The sequence below is a fragment of the Seriola aureovittata genome, chromosome 12 (assembly GCF_021018895.1).
Source record: "Seriola aureovittata isolate HTS-2021-v1 ecotype China chromosome 12, ASM2101889v1, whole genome shotgun sequence".
Classification (NCBI taxonomy): Eukaryota; Metazoa; Chordata; class Actinopteri; order Carangiformes; family Carangidae; genus Seriola; species Seriola aureovittata.
Genome location: NC_079375.1, coordinates 25,350,770 through 25,373,474, shown reverse-complemented (window position 1 = coordinate 25,373,474; position 22,705 = coordinate 25,350,770). Strand labels below are relative to the sequence as shown.

At 40.3% G+C, this 22,705-nt stretch overlaps 2 protein-coding genes across 2 annotated transcripts in view; both read left to right on the top strand.

Annotated features, from left to right (window-relative positions):
* LOC130179283 (dihydropyrimidine dehydrogenase [NADP(+)]-like) overlaps positions 1-1,349 on the top strand; it is a 17,163-nt gene extending 15,814 nt beyond the window's left edge. Inside the window, 2 exon segments of the mRNA XM_056392177.1 lie at positions 495-572; positions 665-1,349. Of these exon segments, the coding sequence (XP_056248152.1) occupies positions 495-572; positions 665-829 (243 nt within the window). The 3' untranslated portion in view covers positions 830-1,349.
* Positions 1,350-2,523: 1,174 nt separating this feature from the next.
* Positions 2,524-22,154, top strand: LOC130178976 (polypyrimidine tract-binding protein 2-like). The gene is made up of 17 exons (XM_056391649.1): positions 2,524-2,630; positions 5,526-5,547; positions 5,962-6,013; positions 6,407-6,570; positions 6,726-6,797; positions 7,504-7,575; positions 7,674-7,832; positions 8,717-8,827; positions 9,238-9,406; positions 10,548-10,625; positions 11,775-11,887; positions 14,615-14,648; positions 16,740-16,832; positions 17,649-17,765; positions 17,909-18,008; positions 18,128-18,205; positions 18,666-22,154. Exons 1-17 carry the CDS (start codon positions 2,623-2,625, stop codon positions 18,793-18,795), a joined length of 1,572 nt encoding a protein of 523 aa, XP_056247624.1. The 5' UTR covers positions 2,524-2,622; the 3' UTR covers positions 18,796-22,154.
* The last annotated feature ends 551 nt before the right edge of the window (positions 22,155-22,705 follow it).

Sequence of the window (22,705 nt, the reverse complement as noted above, 5' to 3'; positions counted from 1 at the left end):
GACGTAAACCAAACGGATTTCTCAGGATAATTAAATAAAATTGTTCCAGGTTCTAACACGGTCAACATTCATATGTCACAAACCTAAGGAACCAATCCTGTCACCTTGTGTGGACGAGGGGGGCGGGGTTAAATAAACCTGAAACCCGGTACCAGTCCACGGCCCGGTGGTTGGGACCACTGCCTTAAAACACTCTGCTCAGGACCCCACCTCAGTTTTTAATTCACACCCATTCTTTATCATAAATGAAAACCTATCTTGACGAAATTCGGCTCAATTTTGGGGTTAAAATTTGTGGATTAATCTGAACAGTGGCCGCCTGCCAAAGAAATCTGTCCAGGACAAGGACATGAATTTTTCATAAGGTGACAGCTGCAGTAGTGTCAGGAAAAGAACTGCCAGAGGGTCACAGATAATTACTTACTTTACTTAATTACTTCAAAATAAAATGAGTGTGAACTGATCATAATCATGAGCCTCCCCTGTATCCTCAGGTCCAGGCTCTGATAGATGAAGAGATGTGTATCAACTGTGGGAAATGTTACATGACCTGCAATGACTCCGGTTACCAGGTACGTCAGTGACATAAACACAGTTGTCTTCTCCTCTGTTTTATTTAAGACTCATCTGCCTCATTCGTGTAACACTTAATTTGTCTTCCCAGGCCATAACGTTCGATCCAGAGACCCACCTTCCCCTTGTGACTGACAGCTGTACGGGCTGCACCCTGTGCCTCAGCGTATGTCCAATCATAGACTGCGTCACCATGATTACCAGGACAACACCGTATACACCCAACAGGGGTGTACCCGTCAGTCCTGTCTGCTAAAAGTAAAGACAATCCAAAACTTTCTACTGATTTAATGATGGAGATTAGATATTATAAATTTTAATTAATCAACCTTCGGCATGAAGCTTTAGATATTGTTTCCTGTTAATGCAAATAATTTGGATGACGTAAAGAGTTGAAAATGATGTTTATCTTCTTGATAGAGGAGGAGAATGGGGTTTTATGGGAAATTTTAAGAAATACTAGCACCAATACTACCAATACTACCACTGTGGAAAGAGGCATCCAACCTTTTTAAGGTCAAGGTTCACCATAATGGTATCAAATTAATTTTTCAATAATTTAACCGTCGCTTCTGATTCAAATTACGTTGTGCCTTGTGGATTCTGCTTTGTTATTATCTTTCTATAAACACATGTAAATCTATTATATCTGATTAAATTTACATTGATTGTATGTTAAATGTAATAATGCAAAAAGAAATGCTTTGACGCAATATAATCTGTGATTTCAATAAAGGTTGTCTGATGCAGCAAACCATCTGTACAGTGGAGCACAAGCTAACACCATTCATTTTATGTTTTATTCATCATAAAACAACCTGCATATAACACACGTTTCTATATATTCATCAGAAATATGTAGAAACATAAACCAAATTATCATCTGCGTAGAAAACAAAGTGTCGCATAAGAATGAAGCATGACAGGATGAAAACATCTGTGTTGTAACATCTGTGCTATCAATGACATGATAACAGATGTGACCCTGCTACATTACTGCCTGATTTAATTATAGTAGATACAACATCACTCAATATACAAAATGTACATATTTAAATATGTCCACTTGTCTCTCTAAGAATAAATACAAATAGGAATAAACAGAGAAGCTGTAGTTTTTTTTGGAAATTCAAGTGTTAAAGCAGGATAATAATATTTACATGATAGACTATGGTAGGAAAACAATAAACATATCGTACAGTGTAATGTGGAATTGTGTGTTATTCAGTATAATGTGTTCTAATAATACATACATGATGGGGATATAGTTTTTTTTTCTGTTGCTCAGTAACCATAGCAACCAGTTGCTGCACAGTTGCTGGATTAATTTACTGTTAGGCCATGTTGTCCTCTCCTAGCAGGAGAAATCACTGTAGCTTTTTATTTATTTTTTTTATTTTTTTTATTGACAATCTTTATAACAGTCAAAAAGGCACAAATCATTTTCAGGATAAATGCGGAAAATATAGGAAGAACTGAGCAAGCAGTAATGAGATTAGAAATACATTAAAAATAAAAATATAAATAAAATAAAATATATTTCAAATAAATTAAAAAAAAAACTTAATTAACAATTATACATATAAAATAAAAAATAAAGGGACAAAATAAGACATGAATCAGGTATTAGTGCAGAGATAATCATACCTATGTTGGGTTTTCTTAGTATTACAGCATTTCACATATTTTTTATATAATATTATTTAATTTAAATAAGCATCAAAATACAGGTGTGGTTTTTAAGAAACCGCATTTATGTCTAAAATATTTTGCTAAAATTAATAATAATTAAATGTTCATTCCATTTTTTTGTTTTCCATTTGGGGACCAAATTTTATATTTTTATACTGTCGCTTTATGACGGATAAACACAAACAGTGTGCAGTGCACCCCCTAAACAGCAGGTGGCGGTAGTGCGCCTACCGGATACTGTTGGTTGCCAGGAGCCATCAATATCCAGGAAGAAGAAGAACGCCCATTTTGCTCACACTGTCCAAGCACCGAAGTGGGCTGAAATAACAGACAGACAGAAGAGGACAAAGAGCTGCAATGGACGGGTAAATAAGTCCACATTACAGATAATCCTTCTGGGTGCTCTTACTACAGCTGTGCATGTGGCAGAGGCAGAACGAGCCGTTTTCCGTACTCAATTTAAGATATGCTAACTGTTAGCTCAGCTGCGAACCTTGATACTGACGTTAGCTTCCCAACGACACCAAGTCCCAGCCAAGAAATGTGCCAGTTTATTGTTGTCTTGCTTGTAGGGAAATGTACAATTATAGAAGGGCATGCCTCAAGAACATAATTACATACCACTTCTGCAATATGTAGTTATTAGTTAGCTCGTTGCCAAAAGGTAATAATGTTCACCATAGTATCACCTTTGCTCGTGCGCATAATGAACGTTAACGTTAGCTTACGTTACATTAACCCGGTGTAGCTGCCGCTGAGTAGCTGGATAAATGGCGTCAGTTTTCCCGGTTATTTTTACTGTAACGGGCTATTTGTTACTTGACTTGTGTGTTACAGAGTTTCCCACAGAATTAGATTCTATTTGTGGCGGTAGCTGAACGAGGCGGGGCTGGGGGGGGGGCGGGTTGCTTTCTTAAAATAATATTAAATAGCCTAATATATTCATATACGCTCCTGCTCTGTAAATGTTTTAATTGCTTAGTACTGAACAATATATATATATACACCTCCATTGTCTCACATAACATCAGGGTCGATTACATATTGTGGCTGAGCCTGGTCCCAGTGTTATGCCAAAGTCTGTTTACCTGTGAAGATGTGTTTCCTCTCACCTTAACGTGATCCTAACCCTAAACACCGAGCATCTCAGCTGGGTAACAGTTACGTGCCCTGAATGTAGAAACCGGAAGGATGACAGACAGATGACAGACCCGTTGTCAGTGTGTTTTTGCATGGGTGAGACAGAGAGGAGCTGAGCAAGGAGGGTGATGGAGGGTGATGTGATGAATATCTTGTTTTATAACAGTCCAAAAAGTAAAGATACTTAGTTTAATATCATGTCAGATAAAGCAAAAGCAGCAAATTCTTACTATTAAATAGCTGCACGAACGTCATGTGTTGAAAAATAGTTGGGGGGTAAAAAAATTAATTCAGACGGTGGTACAATCAATTCTGTGTAAATTGAACTGCAGCCAACGCCTCAGCTCCATTTACCACAGCAGAAAATGTTTTTCACCTGGAAGAATTCAACATTTACAAGGACATTTTACTTTTGTAAATTCAGCGAAGAGGGAAACATTGGAGAAAAAAAAATCTGATTTGGAATATAAATAGCTGCGACCTCTAAAAACTCTTTCCCTTCTCTTTGCTCTCCCCATAACAATGTTAACAAACCGCAGACTATGAGCCATGTTTTCCTGTTATTTTGTTGTTGGGTGCTACTGGACAGCACAGGTGTTATCATTGATTGTTACCATGGTAACATTGGTTTTAGAGCTGAGTTACTGTGGGGGTTAGGCGTCTAATTATTTCTTTTGTCTTTAAATTGAATTGCATCAGACTACACAGGTGTACACAAAGTGGACACTGAGGAAATTGATATGTGGCTATTTTAATACGTATTATCACATGCTGTACTGATAACAGCAGTCGTCATGCATATTCAAGTAAAACCTGTACTTGTCACTTGACAGTTTCTGATAGCACAAATAGATTTTTTTTTTTTAAATCAAAGCTGTTACTGACCTTTTCTGGGTGTGTGATCTTTTGGACCGTATGGAGGTGCAATCCAAGAGATTGCACACAACACACCCGGAAAAGCAAACTAGTGTATGTAGTCCAGTGCAGCAAGGAGCGCACAGACCTACATATCAGTGAAACCAAACAACCACTGAACACATGGCTCCACACAGGAGGGCCAACACCTCAGGCCAAGAGTCAGCAGTTCACCTACACCTGAAGGATAAGAGACACTCCTTCCATGACAACCGTGTACGTATTTTAGAAAGGAGGGACAGATGGTTTGAAAGAGGAGTGAAGGAAGCCATCTATGTCAGAGTAGAGAAGCCATACGACGCCACTTGTCCCCCCGCATACAATGCTGTCCTTTCATCCCTTCCAAGGAGATTTAACAACCTGTCACACTTGGCCTCATGTGACTGCAACAACTCCAGCGACTGTCACCGCAACGACCAGGAGCAGTAACGAACCCAGTGAAATCAGTGGCCTTGATACTGGGTCTCCTCACCAGTCAGACTTTTCCTATCAATCCTTTTAATGACGATAAGTCCTCGCAGATCTAAAGTGGCAGTGGCGTGATTACACCAGTGGGAGGCAGCAATGTACTTAACTTTGCCTTGTCTGCCTGGAAGAAGAAGATGATGCTACAGGGCGGGCTTTGTTGTGAGCCTGTCTTCCTGTGCTTGTCACCAATGTTGTGAAATTTTGATTGATATTTTGGCTCGACTTTCAGATGTTTGTGGTTGACATCTGTCCATGTTCGGTTTTAGAGGGATTCATCACACTTGTTGGAAAACCTTGGGCCGTGGACGGGTCCCATTGGGACAGCCGGGCAATTGTAGAGGAAACACTGAGCTCTTTGTTGTATTTTTGAATTATAGTAATTTGGTTTGCGGTTTATCTTGGCTGGTGCACAAGTCCACATTTCTTAGCATTTTTATTAATGGATAAACTACCCCCATCGCTGTGGGCAACACCAGGAGGATGCAGATATAAAATAAAGAAAAATCCATGTGTTGAATTTTTGAACCTGTGAAACCGTATGTGCCTCTGTACATTAGGAACCAGTTTTGTTCCACACTTAAAGTAATATGCCACAACCTTTTCATCCAGGTTGTACTCTAACCAAGTTCCCTTCCCTCCCTTTCAGAGTTAAATAATTGCATGTCCTTGAAAATTTGAAATAACATTCTTGTCTCTTACTTTTCTTCTTTCATCTTCCTGTTTCCTCCCTTTGGCAGAGATGTTGCGGTTGGTGTGAAGGTAAGCTGTCGCACTTCTTTTTACAAATTTTAGATAAACACACATTTTCTATGTGTGTATGATATTGTCCTCGATGCCCAGCGTGATTTTAGGATACGGCAGGTCAAACTAATTAACATCTGGGAGGACACTCCAAGATAAGACACTATAAAGTTTTGTGTTAAACTTGGTAGGATGGTAATAATATTAAACTAAAAGTAAAACTGTCAGCCTAATGTATGATTTTGTCTATTGTTTGCTGATGTTATGTGCATAGGTGATATGTTATAATGAGCAATAACAGGATATCAGCTGCCTTTTGTTTTGTTTTTGTTCAGTAAGGCATAAAGATTTTACAGTATGTTTGATGTTTGTTTGATATTAACACATAACTGTGTTTATAATAATAGAATTTTTTTCTCCATAACTTTTCAGAGAGGCTCAGATGAGCTCAACATGTATGGAAGCAGCCCCAACTCTATGACCGGTAAGACCAACCTTAACCCTGATGTGATGGGCAAACACCCACCACAGATGATCAGACGCCTGGAAGATATTATTTATATCGAGAGCTACATAACCAGAATTTAATCAAAACAAGCTTTAAATTCATAAGTCGGATTGTGAGTGTACTAAGGTATTTAAACCTGCTCCTCGATGGGCTTCATGTCGTACATAACATGACACAGATGAGCAGTTGAATAAAGTCTTTGACTATGAAAAGATCCAAGCTTGTAGGAAGTCTGGCTGACGGCACCAAAATACCTTTTAGTAGAAAGTGTGTCTGGTGGTGACGAAGCCTGTTGCTCTAGAGTTGCGGTGTCATGTCCTAATTTAATTTAAACATTTTGTGTGTGTGTGTGTTTGTGTCCATCTGCAGCGAATGGCAGTGACAGTAAGAAACAGCGTCTGGATGAATCACCTCCCTCCAGAGTTCTCCACATTCGGAAACTTCCCAATGAAGTGTCGGAGACTGAAGTCATTGCTTTGGGGCTACCCTTTGGAAAGGTCACCAACATACTGATGCTCAAGGGGAAAAACCAGGTAAACTATAACAGAACTCTATACTGTCAACATATACTTTAGGTTGTAAACAATAGGATAACACAAAGTGTTCAATTGAATAATTTTCTTCTTTTCTAAACAAGAAAAATGACACTTTGTTATTATTCAAAAGCTATTTTACTGTGTTTTTCCAGGCTTTTCTGGAGCTCGGTACAGAGGAAGCAGCCATTACTATGGTGAACTACTACACAGCTGTCACTCCACAGGTCTGAAATGCATCAGTGTTCATTCATGTTGGTCATATTCCTTCAGTGTGAGTCTGCGTGTGTCTGGGATGTCATGAGAGCCGATACGTCGAGAGAGATAGTTTGTGTTTGACGCAGGGCGGCAGGGATAAGTTATAGACACAGTTATAGACACACTTCAAACTTATCTTATCTTGTCCTGAAATGTGACCGTCATTGTTTGTGAAATGTGACAGCTACAACTGTCACAAAGGCTAATGTTAGCTTGTTTAGGCTAACGTAGCAACAGCTACTGGGAATTACTAGCCTACTGTCATCAGCTAAAATAAACTGTACCATTAAATACAAAGCTGACTTTTTCTTCTTATTCTTTTTATTGTTTTAATCAGAGGCATTTTTGCCTTTATTTGATAGTACAGTGAGAGGTAGACAGGACGTTCAGGGAGAGAGAGTGAGGGGATGACATGCAGCAAATGGCCGTGGGTCGGATACAACTGCAGGATGATGAAACTTCACAGGTGTGTAGTTGAAATCAAAATGAAGGCCACGTTTGAAGATGGGTGTGGTCCGACCCATGAGTACTGAGTAGTTATGTGATAGATGTCAGAATGTCAACATGTTGATTGGCTGGTGTGATCCCATCAAGAAGACTGTCTCTAGTTGTGTTCTGGTTTTGTTGTAAGGGATACAAACTGAATTGTTTATTAATGGACCTTATTCTGTGTAGGTCAGAAACACACCTGTTTTCATCCAGTACTCCAACCACAAGGAACTGAAAACAGACTCAGCTCTGAACCAGGTACACACATCCATGTATTTGTACACTTGACACTACGCTTCAGCCGAGCCAGGTGGTTGGACTGATGTAGGATTTGATGTTTTTGTCGTTCTGCCCAGAGAGCCCAGGCAGTGCTGCAGGCAGTGTCAGCAGTTCAGGATGGAAGCTCTCCATCCTCCGACCCAGGAGTCCTGGACCTCGCTCCGCCCCCCAGCCCTGTCCTGCGAATTATTATTGACAACATGTTTTATCCTGTGACACTGGACGTTCTACAACAGGTAAAGCCTGAACACCTTACATAAAACACACAGCCCCATAGTCCAGTTTGACCTTTTTCCTGTTGTCTGGATCAACTCAGCTACAAAAACAGCAGCTTTATAGCAAAACAGAACCTTTCTGGGGAGGAAAGGAAGGAAATGAGCATTTCATTTACGGCTGCTCCATAAAAGTTGGTGCAATAATCGACATCACTAATCTCCCTAATTATGTTTAGCTGCATCATTGTGCACAGAGCTATGTATTACGACAGGCTGTAAACTGTAGATAAAATCTCCAAATCACAATATATATATATATATATATATATATATATATATATATATATGAGAAAACCATGAACCATAAGCACATGACAAATGCACAGCTGATATCGCCTCTTCCACTTGTGCAGCTGTTAGAAATGCCACGTCAGCTGTGAAAGTCCTGATTGTGGGACAGTCCTAATTACATGAATGAACGCCGCTACCCTCTCAGAGGCATGTGGCCTTTTGTGATGCCCCTCCCACTGTCTTGGAGGTTGTCCTTACCCACGTCGGCAGGCAATTGGTTCGGCGTGTGAGGGTCGTCAGCTGATGCTGTTGCTGGCCCTTGTGTTCACTTGTCCTCTCCCCTCACATGTAGCGCTCCTCCATGCGCTGCGTTCATGGCTGAACCTGCTGATTTCCACGCCTCATTGCTAATTTGTCTTATGTTTTAAAATGAATTGTTTGGTTTATCTCAGTATAACTTTGTGTGATTTCCCTTATTGTCACTTTCACAGTTTGAGACACTTTTAAAAGCTCATGGGGATAATATTCATATGTCACACAGCTTTAAACGAGAATGTTAAAAGTCAAGTGTTATGTGTTTGTGTTATTCTCTATGAATCATTTGACTCTTGCAGATCTTCAGTAAATTCGGGACGGTGATGAAGATTATAACCTTCACCAAGAACAACCAGTTTCAGGCTCTGCTGCAGTTCAGTGACCCCGTCAACGCACAGCAAGCTAAACTGGTAGGATCACACAAACAGCCTTTTACATCAGCAACCATGCGAACAGATACTCTGTCTAAGGATTATCAGGGGAAGGTGTGGAGTTTTGAACGGGGTTGATGGGGATTGCAGACGAGGGACTCAAATGTGTTTTCTATAAATAAAAGTAGCTGTAACCCACACCTCCAATCTGGTGTCACTGATTGGACTCCAGGTTCGTTAACTCCTGACTCCAGTTAGCTTCTGTTGATGTCGTTAGCCGAGGAGCTCATGTGCTTCTTTCAGCCTACAGTGTGAATGTTTGAATGATTTGTTAAATATTATTTTAAGACTAATTTATGCAGATAATTCCAAATGGTTTACTCACTTTTGTAGATGGAATAAAACGGCTGTTAACACACATCTCTCCCTCTTGCGCTCCTTCACACCAGTCTTTGGACGGACAGAACATCTACAATTCCTGCTGTACTCTGCGGATAGACTTCAGTAAACTGGTCAACCTCAATGTCAAATACAACAATGATAAGAGTCGAGATTACACGAGACCCGACCTCCCTACAGGAGACGGAGAGGCGACCAACAAGGATCATTCTTTATTGGGTAAATACATGTCCAAATACAAATGGAAAGTTTATTCCAAAGTTTAAAGTAAAGTGGGTATCTTCCAAACTTGGTCATTTTTAGTGTGAAATTCTCTCTTCTGTGTTTCAGTGACAGTGTTTGTTTAAAGACATTATTTTAAGACAGACTTCAAAATTGTGAACTTGTACTTGAAGGTTGAATTAAACACTTGTTTTAGTGCTTTGTAAGTCGGTCTTAAAGTTAAACCAGCAGAAACCTGCAACAGCTACAGAGTAGGACCTAGCTTTCTGTAATCTGTAAATGCTCTACATGTCAATATATTAGTGACTTGTTCCCCCCTCGTCTCCTCTACTGGGTCAGTAAACAGTAACCTGCCTAACTACCGACCTTCATAAGAAGTACTGTGGTTATTGTGTAATAAAACTGTGGGAAATGACTGTAAGGCAGTTTAACTAGTGAGTTATGGAGGCAAACAGAGTAGTTTCTCTGTACTGTGGAACTACTACTATATATTTATTTATCCTTCCGTCTTTATCTTGTCACTGTTTTTATCGGTGTGACAAGTAGAAAACCATTAACACTACAAGGTTAATCCTCATACATGTAATACTTGCTAAATGTGGATGTGTATACAATTAGCTACTAAGATTATGTTAACACTTAACCATAAAGTTTACCTTCAAAACACTAATCCACAAACCGATGGGTGACTTCGTGGTGAGTTGCTACTTGGTCTGTTAGAGTGTAAAAACAGACACAAACCAGGACACAGGTTATTTTATAGACAAGTTTATTTATTTTCTCCCTGTGTTTTTGGGCCATAACTGGAGAATTCAAATTCAAATCATGACACAGTTTAACACAAATGTCTTATAGGATAAAAATTATGATGTAATGGCATTTTATATCCAGAGGTCGAAGGTCATGGGTTCACTTATAACTGAAATAGACAGGAATCTTCCATAGTTGTGGCCCTGAGAGTCTGAACACTTTCTGAAACCACCGTCTAGGAGTAACCTTAATTAAATATTTGATGCTTTGACAACATTTACTCTGATGTTGGTCAGTTCGGTTTCTTGTGATAATTGTATTCTGTGGTGTGAGGTTAGGTGTGTATTGTGTGGTATAATATAAATGTACATTTGTCATTGTCTTGTAGGTACCCCATCTGGAGCGCTAGCTTCCTACTCCAGTGGAGGAGGTTACTCATCATCTCTCTCCCTGTCACAGGGTGGAGGTACATATCTCTTCTTCTTTCCATCACTCTGTTTTTCCACCACACAGAATTCATAATGAGCTGGTCATTTCATAACAGTCACCAGCCTGAATTACTGTAATAAGATATTTGGATCAGAGAGGTACCACTGAAAGCAGCTGTGGACATTTACAGTTGATAAATGTCTGTACAGGTCTTAACAATCTTGTGAACCGTAGTTAAAACTGAGGTTCTTCAGTTACCACTTAACAAACTTCCAAGATCGTTCCAACATTTAATTTTCAAACCCTAAATTCAGATGTCTTTAAAAATGCTTCTTAGTGTTCTGTCCTAGTGAGAAATATAGAGTCATGCAGAAATGGATGTAATTTCTCCACAGTTTTTATCATCATCACTTGTTAAATGAAAGGTCTTAACGTGTGAATGTGCTAAATATTGATTGTATTGTTTGTTATTGTTTATGTCTTGGTGAGAGTTGGGTGTCTCCCCTCGTCTTTTGAGGGTGTACCCTGGTCAGAATTACCTTTTTTATAGTGACATGTTTATATATAAATGCAATACTAATCTGTATTTTTAAACTAAGCTTTCGAAACGAATGACTTTCTGTAAAAGATCTGTTCAGAAATCCCACCGGCCTTTCCCTTATTTTCTTCTATCTTCTCTGTGTATGTTATTCAGGCTTTGATCACATGTCAAGTGGGAGATGCATAATCCTTAATTACACCAACACATAGTTGTGGTAGATAGGAGCGAGTCATCAAAGATCTGAGTCATTTACACTTTACAAACATCTTGCTCAGAACAATTAATGGCTTCAACATTACAGTGTACATCATTTTAATTATGGAAATTACTGAAGCGGCTCTGTTGACCGTTAATACAACTTGTCCAGCGCATCTGTAGATATTCATGTATGTTGATGAAGCTTGTTAAGATTTATTACGCACAATAATGAAGGTTAACTAAGCTTAAATTTATGCAGACATTTATACACTGTCATGAAACGCATCACTGTCCCTGATGTGTTGCTGTGCTGCAGCATGTTGGGGTAATTGTTAACCAGGAGTTGTACAGTTAAGTCTATTGAAGAGGGTTTATTGGAGCCATGGTTTTAGACTCTGTTGCATGTTTAGCTCTGATCTGTCTCTTTGTCTCATGTTTTCCTACCAGGAGCCATCAGTCCTCTGAGCGCGGCGGCGGCGGCGGCAGCGGCTGCAGGTCGTGTTGCTCTGTCGGGGTCTGGAGTGTCAGGAGTCCTGTTGGCCTCCAACCTAAACGAAGAGGTACACTGACCACAAATATAACTTAACTTAACTGTGACTCAGCGTTTCCAAGCGCTGCTTTAAGTGACTAATTTGAACTGTTGAACAGACGCTGCTGAATGATTTTCTTGAGTAACTGTGTGGATGTGCGGTTGCATGTGTTCTTAGGTCATTTTACAGCTTGATTGATCATGCATCTTCCACCAAGGTGAAGTCCGTGTAATATAATTCAAGTTGGACTAAATTCACAGTGTGACTGTGGGTCCTACAGTCTCAGAGGAAGTTATATAGCGTTAAAATATTTCCAAGTATCATATCTGCAGAAAGTACAGACTGAACTTGTGCAAATGCCACAATTATTCTTTAGTTTTGCTTTTTATCTTTTAATTTCATAAAATAAGAAATGATCATGTTTAGTATCTGTTTGTTACAGGGATTGTATTGACTTCTTTTCACTTCAGAAAATCCACACCTGTAATTTTCCCAGCGGTGGTCAAACCTGTGCAGACGCCTGTGTATTTTTTATCTCAGATTTCTGCTTCTTCATTCAATTTTCTGATAATTCTCTTGTTGTAAATGTGTGCCTGCTCTGTCATGTGTATCTCTGAATCTACTGCACCTGTTACCTGTTTCCGTATGTTCCATCTCTCTGTCAGAGCCCTTCTCTCTCTCTCTCTCTCTCTCTCTCTCTGTGTGTCTTTGTCCCTCTCTCGCCCCTGTGGAGAGGGACTCCATAGTGGAGTGGTGGTTTTCACACTTCTGCCCCCCTCTGGTTAAAGTCTCGGTGCGGCAGCTGTATCCCGGCTGTTTTGGCGTCACCGTGCGGTCACGCCTGGCGACTCATCAGCTTGACAGCGGCAGCTCCTGTACTTGGGAGTATGCTCAATACAATCCAGTGGCTAGGTGTAGTGGTTGAGTGTGGTTGTGAGTGTTGAATCCAAGTGGTGGTTTTTCAATTACTTGTTCATCCTCTCTCGACCGTGTCCTCAAATGGGGAGACCAACATCTGCCAGCTGTTTTCATACAGAACCCTGTTTCCAGGTAGCGTCGCTATAGAAACTAATCTTTTTACAGTTTAATTCCAGTTTGACAACGTAGTTGATTAAGACTTAGACCCATAAAAAATCTGCCAGTGATGATGGGGTATCATGTCCTTCACTTACAGCACAGCTGCAACTGAGCTGGACTCCAAATGTCATGTTGGTTAAACAGCTTCCTGTGTTGCAGACCCTCTTTGCCTTTTGCCTTTTTTTTTTTTGGTGGGAATGAACACATTGCCTTGTAGCCTGTTCACCTCCAAGCTAACTGTTCCACGTCGACAGTTAGCTGTCCAAGTCCAGATAACTGTGATTTTCAGTTTTGTTGGCAGTGATTGTGTAAGTTAACACGTCACAAAATGAAAGTCTAGTTCTCATCATAGCACTACGGTGGCCCTGAGAGCTCAACACACCGCAGCTTAAGAAAACACGTGCAAAGACACGAACACGCTGCAGATTCAGTCCTACATCGCAACGGAAGTGTTTCCAGGGGACATTAAAAAGTGATGAACCCGGCTGTGATGCACCTGTTATCCACTAAGTCCTAAGTTCATCACTTTTTAATGTCCCCTGGAAACATCTCTGTTGTGTTTTCTTAAGCTGCGGTGCGTTGAGCTCTCGGCCACCGTATAACACAGTATATTGAATGATCCATTCAAAGGTGATTGCTTTTTGCCATGACGACACAGGTCTCATGGAAGGATGGACAGGTCAATAACAAAAGAAATTTATTCAAATTGACCGATTGAAAAGTAAAAAAAAAAATCTTTTTCCATTAAAGCAATCAAAGTGAAGATGCATTTTTATTTATTTTTTTGTTTATGTACAATTCCTTTACATGTAACTCAACGTGTGTTGGTCTGTTCTGCCAGTCGTAGACAGTTATCCTGTTACATGTGATCTGATTGGCCATCTGCTTCATGGTACCGCCCCCTTCTGGTTTGATATCTCCTGCCACTCAAGTCTGTCATTCACTTATTTATTTCCTGATATATTCATCCATCCATTATTTTCAACCTTCCTCCCATCCTTTATTTTCCTCACTGATAAATGCATCCAGCAGGGTGTGTGTGTGTGTGTGTGTGTGCGTGCGTGTGTGTGTGTGTGTGTGCGTGTGTGTGTGTGTGTTAACAAAACTGTGTGTGTGTGTGTGTGTGTGTGAGGCTGTGTGTTTGTGTGTTTGGAAACAAACCAGCAATCATTCAGACTCCGTTGATGTCCCACTGATGCTCTGTTTACTGACCTCTGCTTTGGTTTTTGTGTCCCCTCCCCCACCCCCTCCTTTCCTCCCTCCTCTGCTCCTCCCTTCACACGTTTATTTTCTCTCCATTTGTCTCTCCTTTTGGCCACACATCCTTTAATGTCGTACACTTCTCTTAAACCCCCTCCTCCCTCCTCTGATGTATGTTTACCTCTCTTTTCTTTCCTTTTCCTCACGTCACTTTTCTTACTCTGGTCTAACCTGACTTTGGCTTTGCCGTTTTGATCCACTCTCCAAACCCCCCCTCCCTCCCTCCCTCCCTTCCCTCCCTCCTCCCCCCTTCCTCCCCCCCATGCCTTCCATCTTTGCTCCACTCCTCCTCATCATGGAAACCACCACCTACCCCTCGTCCAACGCTGGGCGGTCTGATCTCTACCTTCGTCTCTCCTTCTTCTTCCTCCTCTGCTCCTCCTCTTCCTGTCCTCTGCTCTGCGGTCTCTCTCTCTAAAGATGGTCACGCCTCAAAGTCTCTTTACCCTCTTCGGTATGTTCAACCTCTACTATTCTATCTGTATATCTCTCTCTGTTAATCCTATTTTTGTTCACTTTCTTCAGTGATGTCGTGGACACGCTTTATTCCTCTATATCTTTCCGTGTCTCCAAGCCTCCCTCTTTCATATTGTTCACTACAGAGTTAAAATCTACTTCTGGTCTCTGCGTTAAAACATAGTGAGCCTGAGAGACTTTGTGTTTGGTCAGCTTACCTCTTAACTGATGAGAACAAAGACACCAAAATCAATTATGTTGTCGAAAAACATCGAAGCCAAACCAGATTCACGGTTTGTAGGTTGAGATTTTAATGATATGATAATCCTGACAGTGCAGTGCAGTGCTGTTAGCAGCTGATTGGAGCCTGTAACGAGGGCCTGTTGTACGTTTACCCAGACTGCATCATGGTGTGCCTCTCTAAGCACTGTGCCATAGTTTGAAAATTTGGTGTCAAACCTCCAAAATCAAGCGTTGGACTGATTCGATGAAAACAGACACCGACGACTGCTTCACAATAAAAAGCTGCTGTCACATGTTTTCGTGAGAAGCAGCTTCAGTTTTGAAGTGACGATAATTAGCACTGAATCAGAATTCATTAGAGCGCTGATGGTAAACGCTGAGGATCAAATCTGTTAGATGAAGGGAGGAGGAGGAGCTTTGTTCACGTTTTATTCACTAAACTGACGCTCACAAACCTCTTATCAGACATTTTTCTCTTGTTGTTTTGAGCAGAACGATCTGTGAACGTGTCAAAGGTTTTCTCTGTGAGCCAGTCTCTCTGCTTGGCTTCACATTATTACAGAAAGAAAAGACCAATTGTCCAGCAGCACTCTGTTGTTCTGTCAGTCGACTGTCTGGCTGTTGAAATAATTTATTCAGTATTTGTTTTTGGCTAAAAATATCAATCTAGAGTCTGTCATCAGGAAACTGTCTGTTAAATGGTTTGGTGTACGACACTGGAGCCTCCGTTCTCCCAGGGACACGAGGATTATTTTAGTGTTTTATGTTCTCACCACATTAACGGTTAAGTTGGTCACTAAGACTCGTTCTAGCTTTTTAAACCCTCTGCGTCTCTTCCTTTCTGTTTTGCCTCTTTCTGTAGATTTTGTATTAATCATGTGCAGTCACACTACACCTTTTTCATTTTATTCTACCTACGACTTTGCAGTTGGGATTACCTGCCACTCAGTCACATTAAATTAGACATATAGACCAGCCCAGCAGTTTGCTTTTACATATTTACTTGCTGGACCAGTTTTAGCCGCTTTGGCACATCTTCCTAAAAAGACCTAAAAAGAACAGGATCTTTTTAGGTCTTCTTTGTTTCCTCATATAGTATGTTCTGTCTTAGATTAGTGCATATCTTTTTGAAGTGTCTTCTCTCCTACAATGTCCGCTCATAGTCTTACACTTTTAATCACCTAATCAAGCTGGTTGTCTGACTCGTGCACACGCTGCTAAGTCTAAACGTTAACCGTCAGCCAGACGCCTCAGCTGAGGTGTCGTGACTTTCCTTCACTGCTCAGACTACTTGGTTTACACAGAAGCGTTTGATTGAGTTTTTCTAGTGCAAGTCAAATCAGAAGATTCCATCTTTTCTTTTCATTTGTCTTTCTGGCACTAACTTTATTCCTTTCATCCTTCACACCTCTTCTTTTTTTATCTTCGCCGGCTTCATCTCTCCTGCTCTGTCTGTCCTGTCCTCTTCCTCATCTTCGCCTCTACCCTGCTCTCTCCCTCTCTCTCTCTCTCTCTCTCTCTCTCTCTCTCTCTCTTGCTTGCTCTCTCCCGCTCTTGGTCTCTCTCTCTCTCTCTCCCTCTCTCTCTCCCTCCCTCTCCCTCTCCCTCTCTCTCTCTCTCCCTCTCTCTCTCCCTCCCTCTCCCTCTCCCTCTCTCTCTCTCCTCTCTCTCTCTCTCTCTCCCTCTCTCTCTCTCCCTCCTCTCCCTCTCCCTCTCTCTCTCTCTCTCTCTCTCTCTCCCTCCCTCTCTCTCTCTCTCTCTCCCTCCCTCTCTCTCTCCCTCTCCCTCTCTCTCTCTCTCTCTCTCTCCCTCTCCTCTCTCTCTCTGGCACTCTCTCTACCTTCAGGAGTCTATGGTGATGTCCAGAGGGTAAAGATCCTCTACAACAAAAAGGACAGTGCTCTGATCCAGCTGTCCGATGGCAACCAGGCTCAGCTGGGTGAGTTTTGAACGTTCATAATATGTCACTGAAAAATAAGATGAATAAAGACTTGGCTTGTTTTTTTATTTTTTGTGTAATTAAAATCAGAAGTGCATATCCTGATAAAGTCACTTGCAGGTCCCAAGTATATGAACATTTTAAAGGTGCATGAATGTTCGAGATTTTCATTTAGTGGGATTGAAGTGAAATTAGCTTTTTGACCGAATATTTACACCAGTTAGTGTTTAACCATACTGAGAAATAAAGATTATATATATATATATATATATATATATATATATTTATTTATACGTGTATGTATGTGGGTTTTTTGTATTATGGATGTGATATGACAAATGAATGACCCTGTTGCATTATCAGTAAATATCGTTTAGATTTCTCACCTGCTCATATTCTCTATTTTTTATGACTTAAATTTTTAAAATTAATTAAATTAAAATTCCACGTTACAAAAACACACTAGTCTTAGATAATAATAAAAAATAATGATAATAAATAAATAAGATAATAGAATAAAATGTCCACAGCACCACTGTCGCATGAAGAATCATAATCCTTGTAGAATAGACATTAAAACAGCGTCCACGTGTTCATTTCTGTTGCACCATCTCCACATCCATCTCTCCACATCCACGACTGCCACCATCCCAAAAAGGTGTATTTACAGATGCAAATAACATGTTGAAAACGGACAGACTGTGCTCATTCGGTCCCTTGCAATGAGTGAAATGGCAGAAACATTCCTCGTTCGTCAGTCTATGTGATATTCCTTCAACACACCTGCTCATATTTTCTGTTTTTGTCCTCGTGTAGCAATGAGCCACTTGAATGGTCAGAAGGTGTTCGGTAAAGTGATGAGAGTGACGCTGTCGAAGCATCAAACTGTGGCTTTACCCAGAGAAGGACTGGACGACCAGCTCCTCACTAAAGGTTATTTGTTTTCTCAATCTTTATATGTTTGTAAAGGAAATAATAAACAGTGTTTAATCTAAGTCCTAATAATAATAACAATAATGTTTCACCCAGCATTATCGTTTTCTTTATGACATCTTTATTTTGTTTCCGTCGGACAGATTTCTCCGGCTCTCCACTCCATCGCTTTAAGAAACCAGGATCCAAGAACTTCCAGAATATCTTTCCTCCCTCTGCGACACTTCATCTCTCCAATATCCGGTAGAACAGCGCATCTCCGTCAAAGTCATTCAGCAAATCGTTTAATTAGTTTAGCGGCCTCCTCGACTTTATGCTGCTTCACTTCAAGGCTGTAAATAGTTTGTCTTTTTCATGCCCAGGGACGGTGTTGGAGAGGATGATCTCCGTCTTCTGTTCTCCAACAGCGGAGGAACTGTCAAGGCCTTCAAGTTCTTCCAGTAAGAAACAATTCAATGTGACGCTCTTTACAGTCCCTCCAGGATTTGGCGGCTTTTTATGAGATTGTTTTGCAACAGAAATACATGATTTCACTGCAGCTTTTATGGGGTTTTTGTTTTGAAACAGGGAGAAAAGATTTTTTTTTTTAAAAAGCTAAAAATGTTGCTATTTTTTATTTGTATAATTCATTAAAAATTGAAGGCAACTTGTTCCAGTGAGAATAAATCCAGGTCAGTGCAGGTGGTGACCCAGTCTTCATGAATGTCGCACAGAATTCACAGGGGCTGGTTGAGTGTGCATTAATTATTGCGATCGAGACATTGCGACTTTCTGGAGGGACTGTCTTTAAGACACTTAAAACGTCTACAGTTGAAGAAGTAAATGGTGCCAAGTGCACAAACACTTTCACTTTCGCTTTTCATACAATTCAGCTGTTTGTCTCTGTGCTTCCTCCATCAGGGACCGGAAGATGGCCTTGATCCAGATGTCGTCAGTAGAGGAGGCAATCCAAGCGCTGATGGATCTTCACAACTACGACATGGGAGGGAATCACCATCTAAAGGTTTCCTTTTCAAAGTCCACCATCTAAGCCTCACGCCCGGTTCCTCAACCTTAAGATCCTTTACGAGCGAGGGAAGTCACTCCCATTTTCCATGTTTTATGTTCTGTTAACCTCTTCTGTGCTATCCCGAAAAAACTTAAATTAAGTCGTACAGTAACACACACACAATGTGTTTTTAAATGTCCAATTAAACATTATGAAGCCACAGACTAAAATGTGAATCATACAGACCTTAAGATTAGAAAACCATCTTCCAACGATCATTAAGAACAGACAGGCCTTTCGTAATGTACGACGAGTCCTGAACGTCATCCGTGAAAAGAGAGAGATAGTAAACATGACGCTGAAAACACATTGGTATTATTTTTGTGATTCACTCTGTCGATCTGAATCCCAAACTACTGAACTGTGAAGCATTAGCTGAAGTTGTGTTGACCCTTGAATCCCTGGCAACAGCAATCAGAAATCATCCAGGGATAAAAGGCATTGATATTTCAAAGAGCATCAGATTTCTTTATTTGCTGACGACACACTGGTATATGTCTAAAAACAAAAAATCACCACCTAAGGTGTAAATCAACAATACCAATCAACAATTCAACCTCTGTCATAATAACTGGAGATGAGTTCAAGTGTTTAGGAATAATGATCCCATGTAGTTTAGCCCCATTGTTGCTGTTTGGACAGATGACTCTTCCCCCAACCTTAATTAGCAAAATGAATGTTATTAAAACAAAAACTCTGGACACATCTCTCTACTCCGACTCTCTCAGGAGGCTTAAGCAGAAAACAACTAACCCATATATTAAAACCACAGTTACAGCTTGGTATGAATCACGTTTTCTCCTATTAGGGGGGTAACACAGTGTTTGCATCAGGTAATTCAGACTCTGGGCTCAGACGGGTTTATATAACAAGACCTTCAGACAGATATTACAGAGCTATTTTATCCATTAAAAGTAAGATTTAAATCAATCCAAAGATAATTGGCTTGAGAGGACGTAGCCTGTGTAAGGCTTGGTGAATTCCTTATATCCCAGAACAGAGAAAGGTTCCTGATTTCCTTTGCTTGTGGAAGTGTAAATACATAATAATAATAATAATAAAGCAATAAGCAACACAATTTCCAACATCATCCACAAAGAACTCATGAAAGTAAATGAGTTTAATGACCTCTGCTTATTACAAGCGAACTGTCTTAATGTGAGTTTGTGGTGGATTAATGAGCTTTAATCAAACAAACAAAAATCATATATTTCATAATAATATATGGGATTCATCTCGTACATTTTTGGAATCATTACCTGAAAACTTCTTAAATGTGGCATTTACCAACTTAGACTTTACTCCTTTTGCATTTCTTTTTTTTTTTCTCCCCCCTTTTCGATATACAGATATGTAGTTATGCATTTGTGCACATTGTTGTGTGTGTGTATAAGTAATTTATTTATTTTCGTCATTTTGTAAACTATCACTGTTTTTATAAACACTGATGGCAATCAGTTCATGGGTGGGAGGGAAGTTGTTTTGAGGAAGATTTGAAAGATGTAAACAGACCGGTCTAGAAAAGTGATGTATGATGTTCAAAAGCAAGAGACAATAGATAAATAATAGATACAACAAGTTAAACATTATAAAGTTTCAGTTAAAAAGATTCAGAAACACCTGATCACATGATGTAAACTCTTGACCAATTAGAAGCAGTTCTTAGCCAAACCCCATTTCTGCTTTTACCCTCATGACACGTTCAAGAGCGGCTGATCGCCTCGCTGCAGTGATGTAGAGCTGTACTCCTGGGTGTGTCACGACGTTGTGACATCACTGTTGGGTGTGGCTACATACAGCAGGTGAAACGGACTCTCTCACCTGTCGGCACAGCAGTAGACTCTTTGAGTTCCTGTGATTAATCATCTCTTAATTCTCTGTACGTTGTGTTGCTACGTCAACCTTTTCTGTTCTTAATTACTATTTGAACCATAAGATATTATTGCTCTAACAGTCGTCACCCCCCACATTCGTTTTCCTCATCAATATGTGACTCCTCTTCCCTCTTGTCATTTGAAGATTTGTTTTGGACAGTGCAGATTCTGCCACGCTCATCCATCAGTGTGCTGATTCACTCCTTCAGACCTCTTCCTGTTCGTCTCTGCACTTTGGTGCATTCAAAACAAAATAACTAAAAAACACCAACTGATATCTTGGACACGTCATCCAAGCTACAAGTATAAAGGAGTAGAGGGCGTGTTGTTTCACATCTACAGTGTAAATATGGCCAGTGTTACATTACCAGCACCCGATGTTCCTTGGTAGCTCGCAGCTTAAAGAAAACTGAAATCGTTTAAACGCCAGACGTAACTTTAGAACCAGGGAATCCTCAGAGGAGACGGAGTGAACGACGCGTGCTGCCATTTCCAGTTTCAAGAGACATTTTTTTGTGAACTGTGAACAATCGCTCTGACGCCGTTTATACGTGATGCCCGTTTGATTAAAAAGCAGCAGGCTCATTGTGGCCAGTCTGCGAGGGGGGGGGCTTTAAAGGCATTCTGGGAAATGTGAATCATAATTTGAAGCTAACGACGCTTGTTGAGGACAATTGAGAACTCCCCCCCAAAAACTTCCTCTACAAAAATAACCTGGAATGTGTGTGTGACATTAACACTTTGTAATGATGCTGAAGGTGGAGCTTTCCTTGAAGAATAGAGCCATCTGTAATGTTCCTGTTTAAATCCCATCCCAGCCTTTTGACAACCACAGACACACACACACACACACACACACACACACACACACACACACACACACACACACACACACACACACACAGGATGCATGCTCTTGCTCTCTGTTGAGACGACGTTTCAACATGTGATTCTGGTCTTGGTCTCTGGTTTTGGGAGGAGACCTGTTGGGACCAAAGTACATGATCCTTTTAAGTCTGTGGTCTGATATTACTATTGATTCTTTTTGTGACTTTGAACGTTTGATTTTACTGGTGATGTTTGTTGATCCTGTGTTGTAAACCTGTAGAAACACATTATTTTGTTAATTTTCTAAAAAAAATAAACAAAAAACCAGATGTGAACCTCTCATCAAGCCGACGGCTGTGTCAGCGTTTGAACTGAGTTCATGTCCAAAGTCTTTTAGGGGATTGTTGTAAATTCTTTACTTGAATTCAGTTTTTTTTATTTAATTTAATCTGTTTTTTTTTGTTTGTTTGGTTTTTTTTTTGTCATAAGATTTCAGATTAGCACAAATTAAACATGCCTTTTCTACCAAGGAGCCCAGGTTAAATTGTGTGTGTTAGTGTGTGTTTGGACTGGGTTCAGACCTCTGCTTTCATCTGTCTTACCTGTCGACCTGTCAATAAACTTCTCTCACTTTGTTCAGCTCTGTCTCTCTGCTCTGATCTTTCCCTCCGAGCTCCTCCGTTCCCTCATTCACACTTTATTTTAGGGTTTTCTTTTCAATCTTTATTGAAAAACATCCAAGTCTTCAAACAGTACAAACGTGCTCAATATAGTTGTGGACATAGTCAAGAGTAATAATTACAAAATAATAGAAAAAAGAAAGATAAGAGGAACAATAAGAAAAAATAAAAACAAATTGAGATAATCAACTACAGTAAAACAGAACTAGAATCACGGCCTCGTGGTCGTATCCCTCCGCCACTCTGACTACTTTCAGGTTACATCCCTGTTTATCCAGAGTCATAAAATATGAAATTTTTGTCATGAGTAGTGTTTTGTGGGGTCATCACGCACTTGAACTTTGACCTTTGAACTCCAAAACCCACGCAGTTCACCCTTAAGTCCGTCCTGTTCTCCAGGACACGATATCTCAGGAACGCCTCGACGGAACTTCATCAAATTTGGCGCGAACATTCACCAGGACTCAAGGGGGAACTGATTAGATTTTGATGACTAAAGGTCAAAGGTCA

Bases quoted from the DNA above. Each gene is read 5' to 3' on its own strand.
- LOC130178976 (XM_056391649.1), top strand. The intron at 17,766-17,908 runs GTTATTTGTTTT...TCCGTCGGACAG, and splicing joins CGACCAGCTCCTCACTAAAG to ATTTCTCCGGCTCTCCACTC. The intron at 18,009-18,127 runs GTAGAACAGCGC...TTTCATGCCCAG, and splicing joins CTTCATCTCTCCAATATCCG to GGACGGTGTTGGAGAGGATG.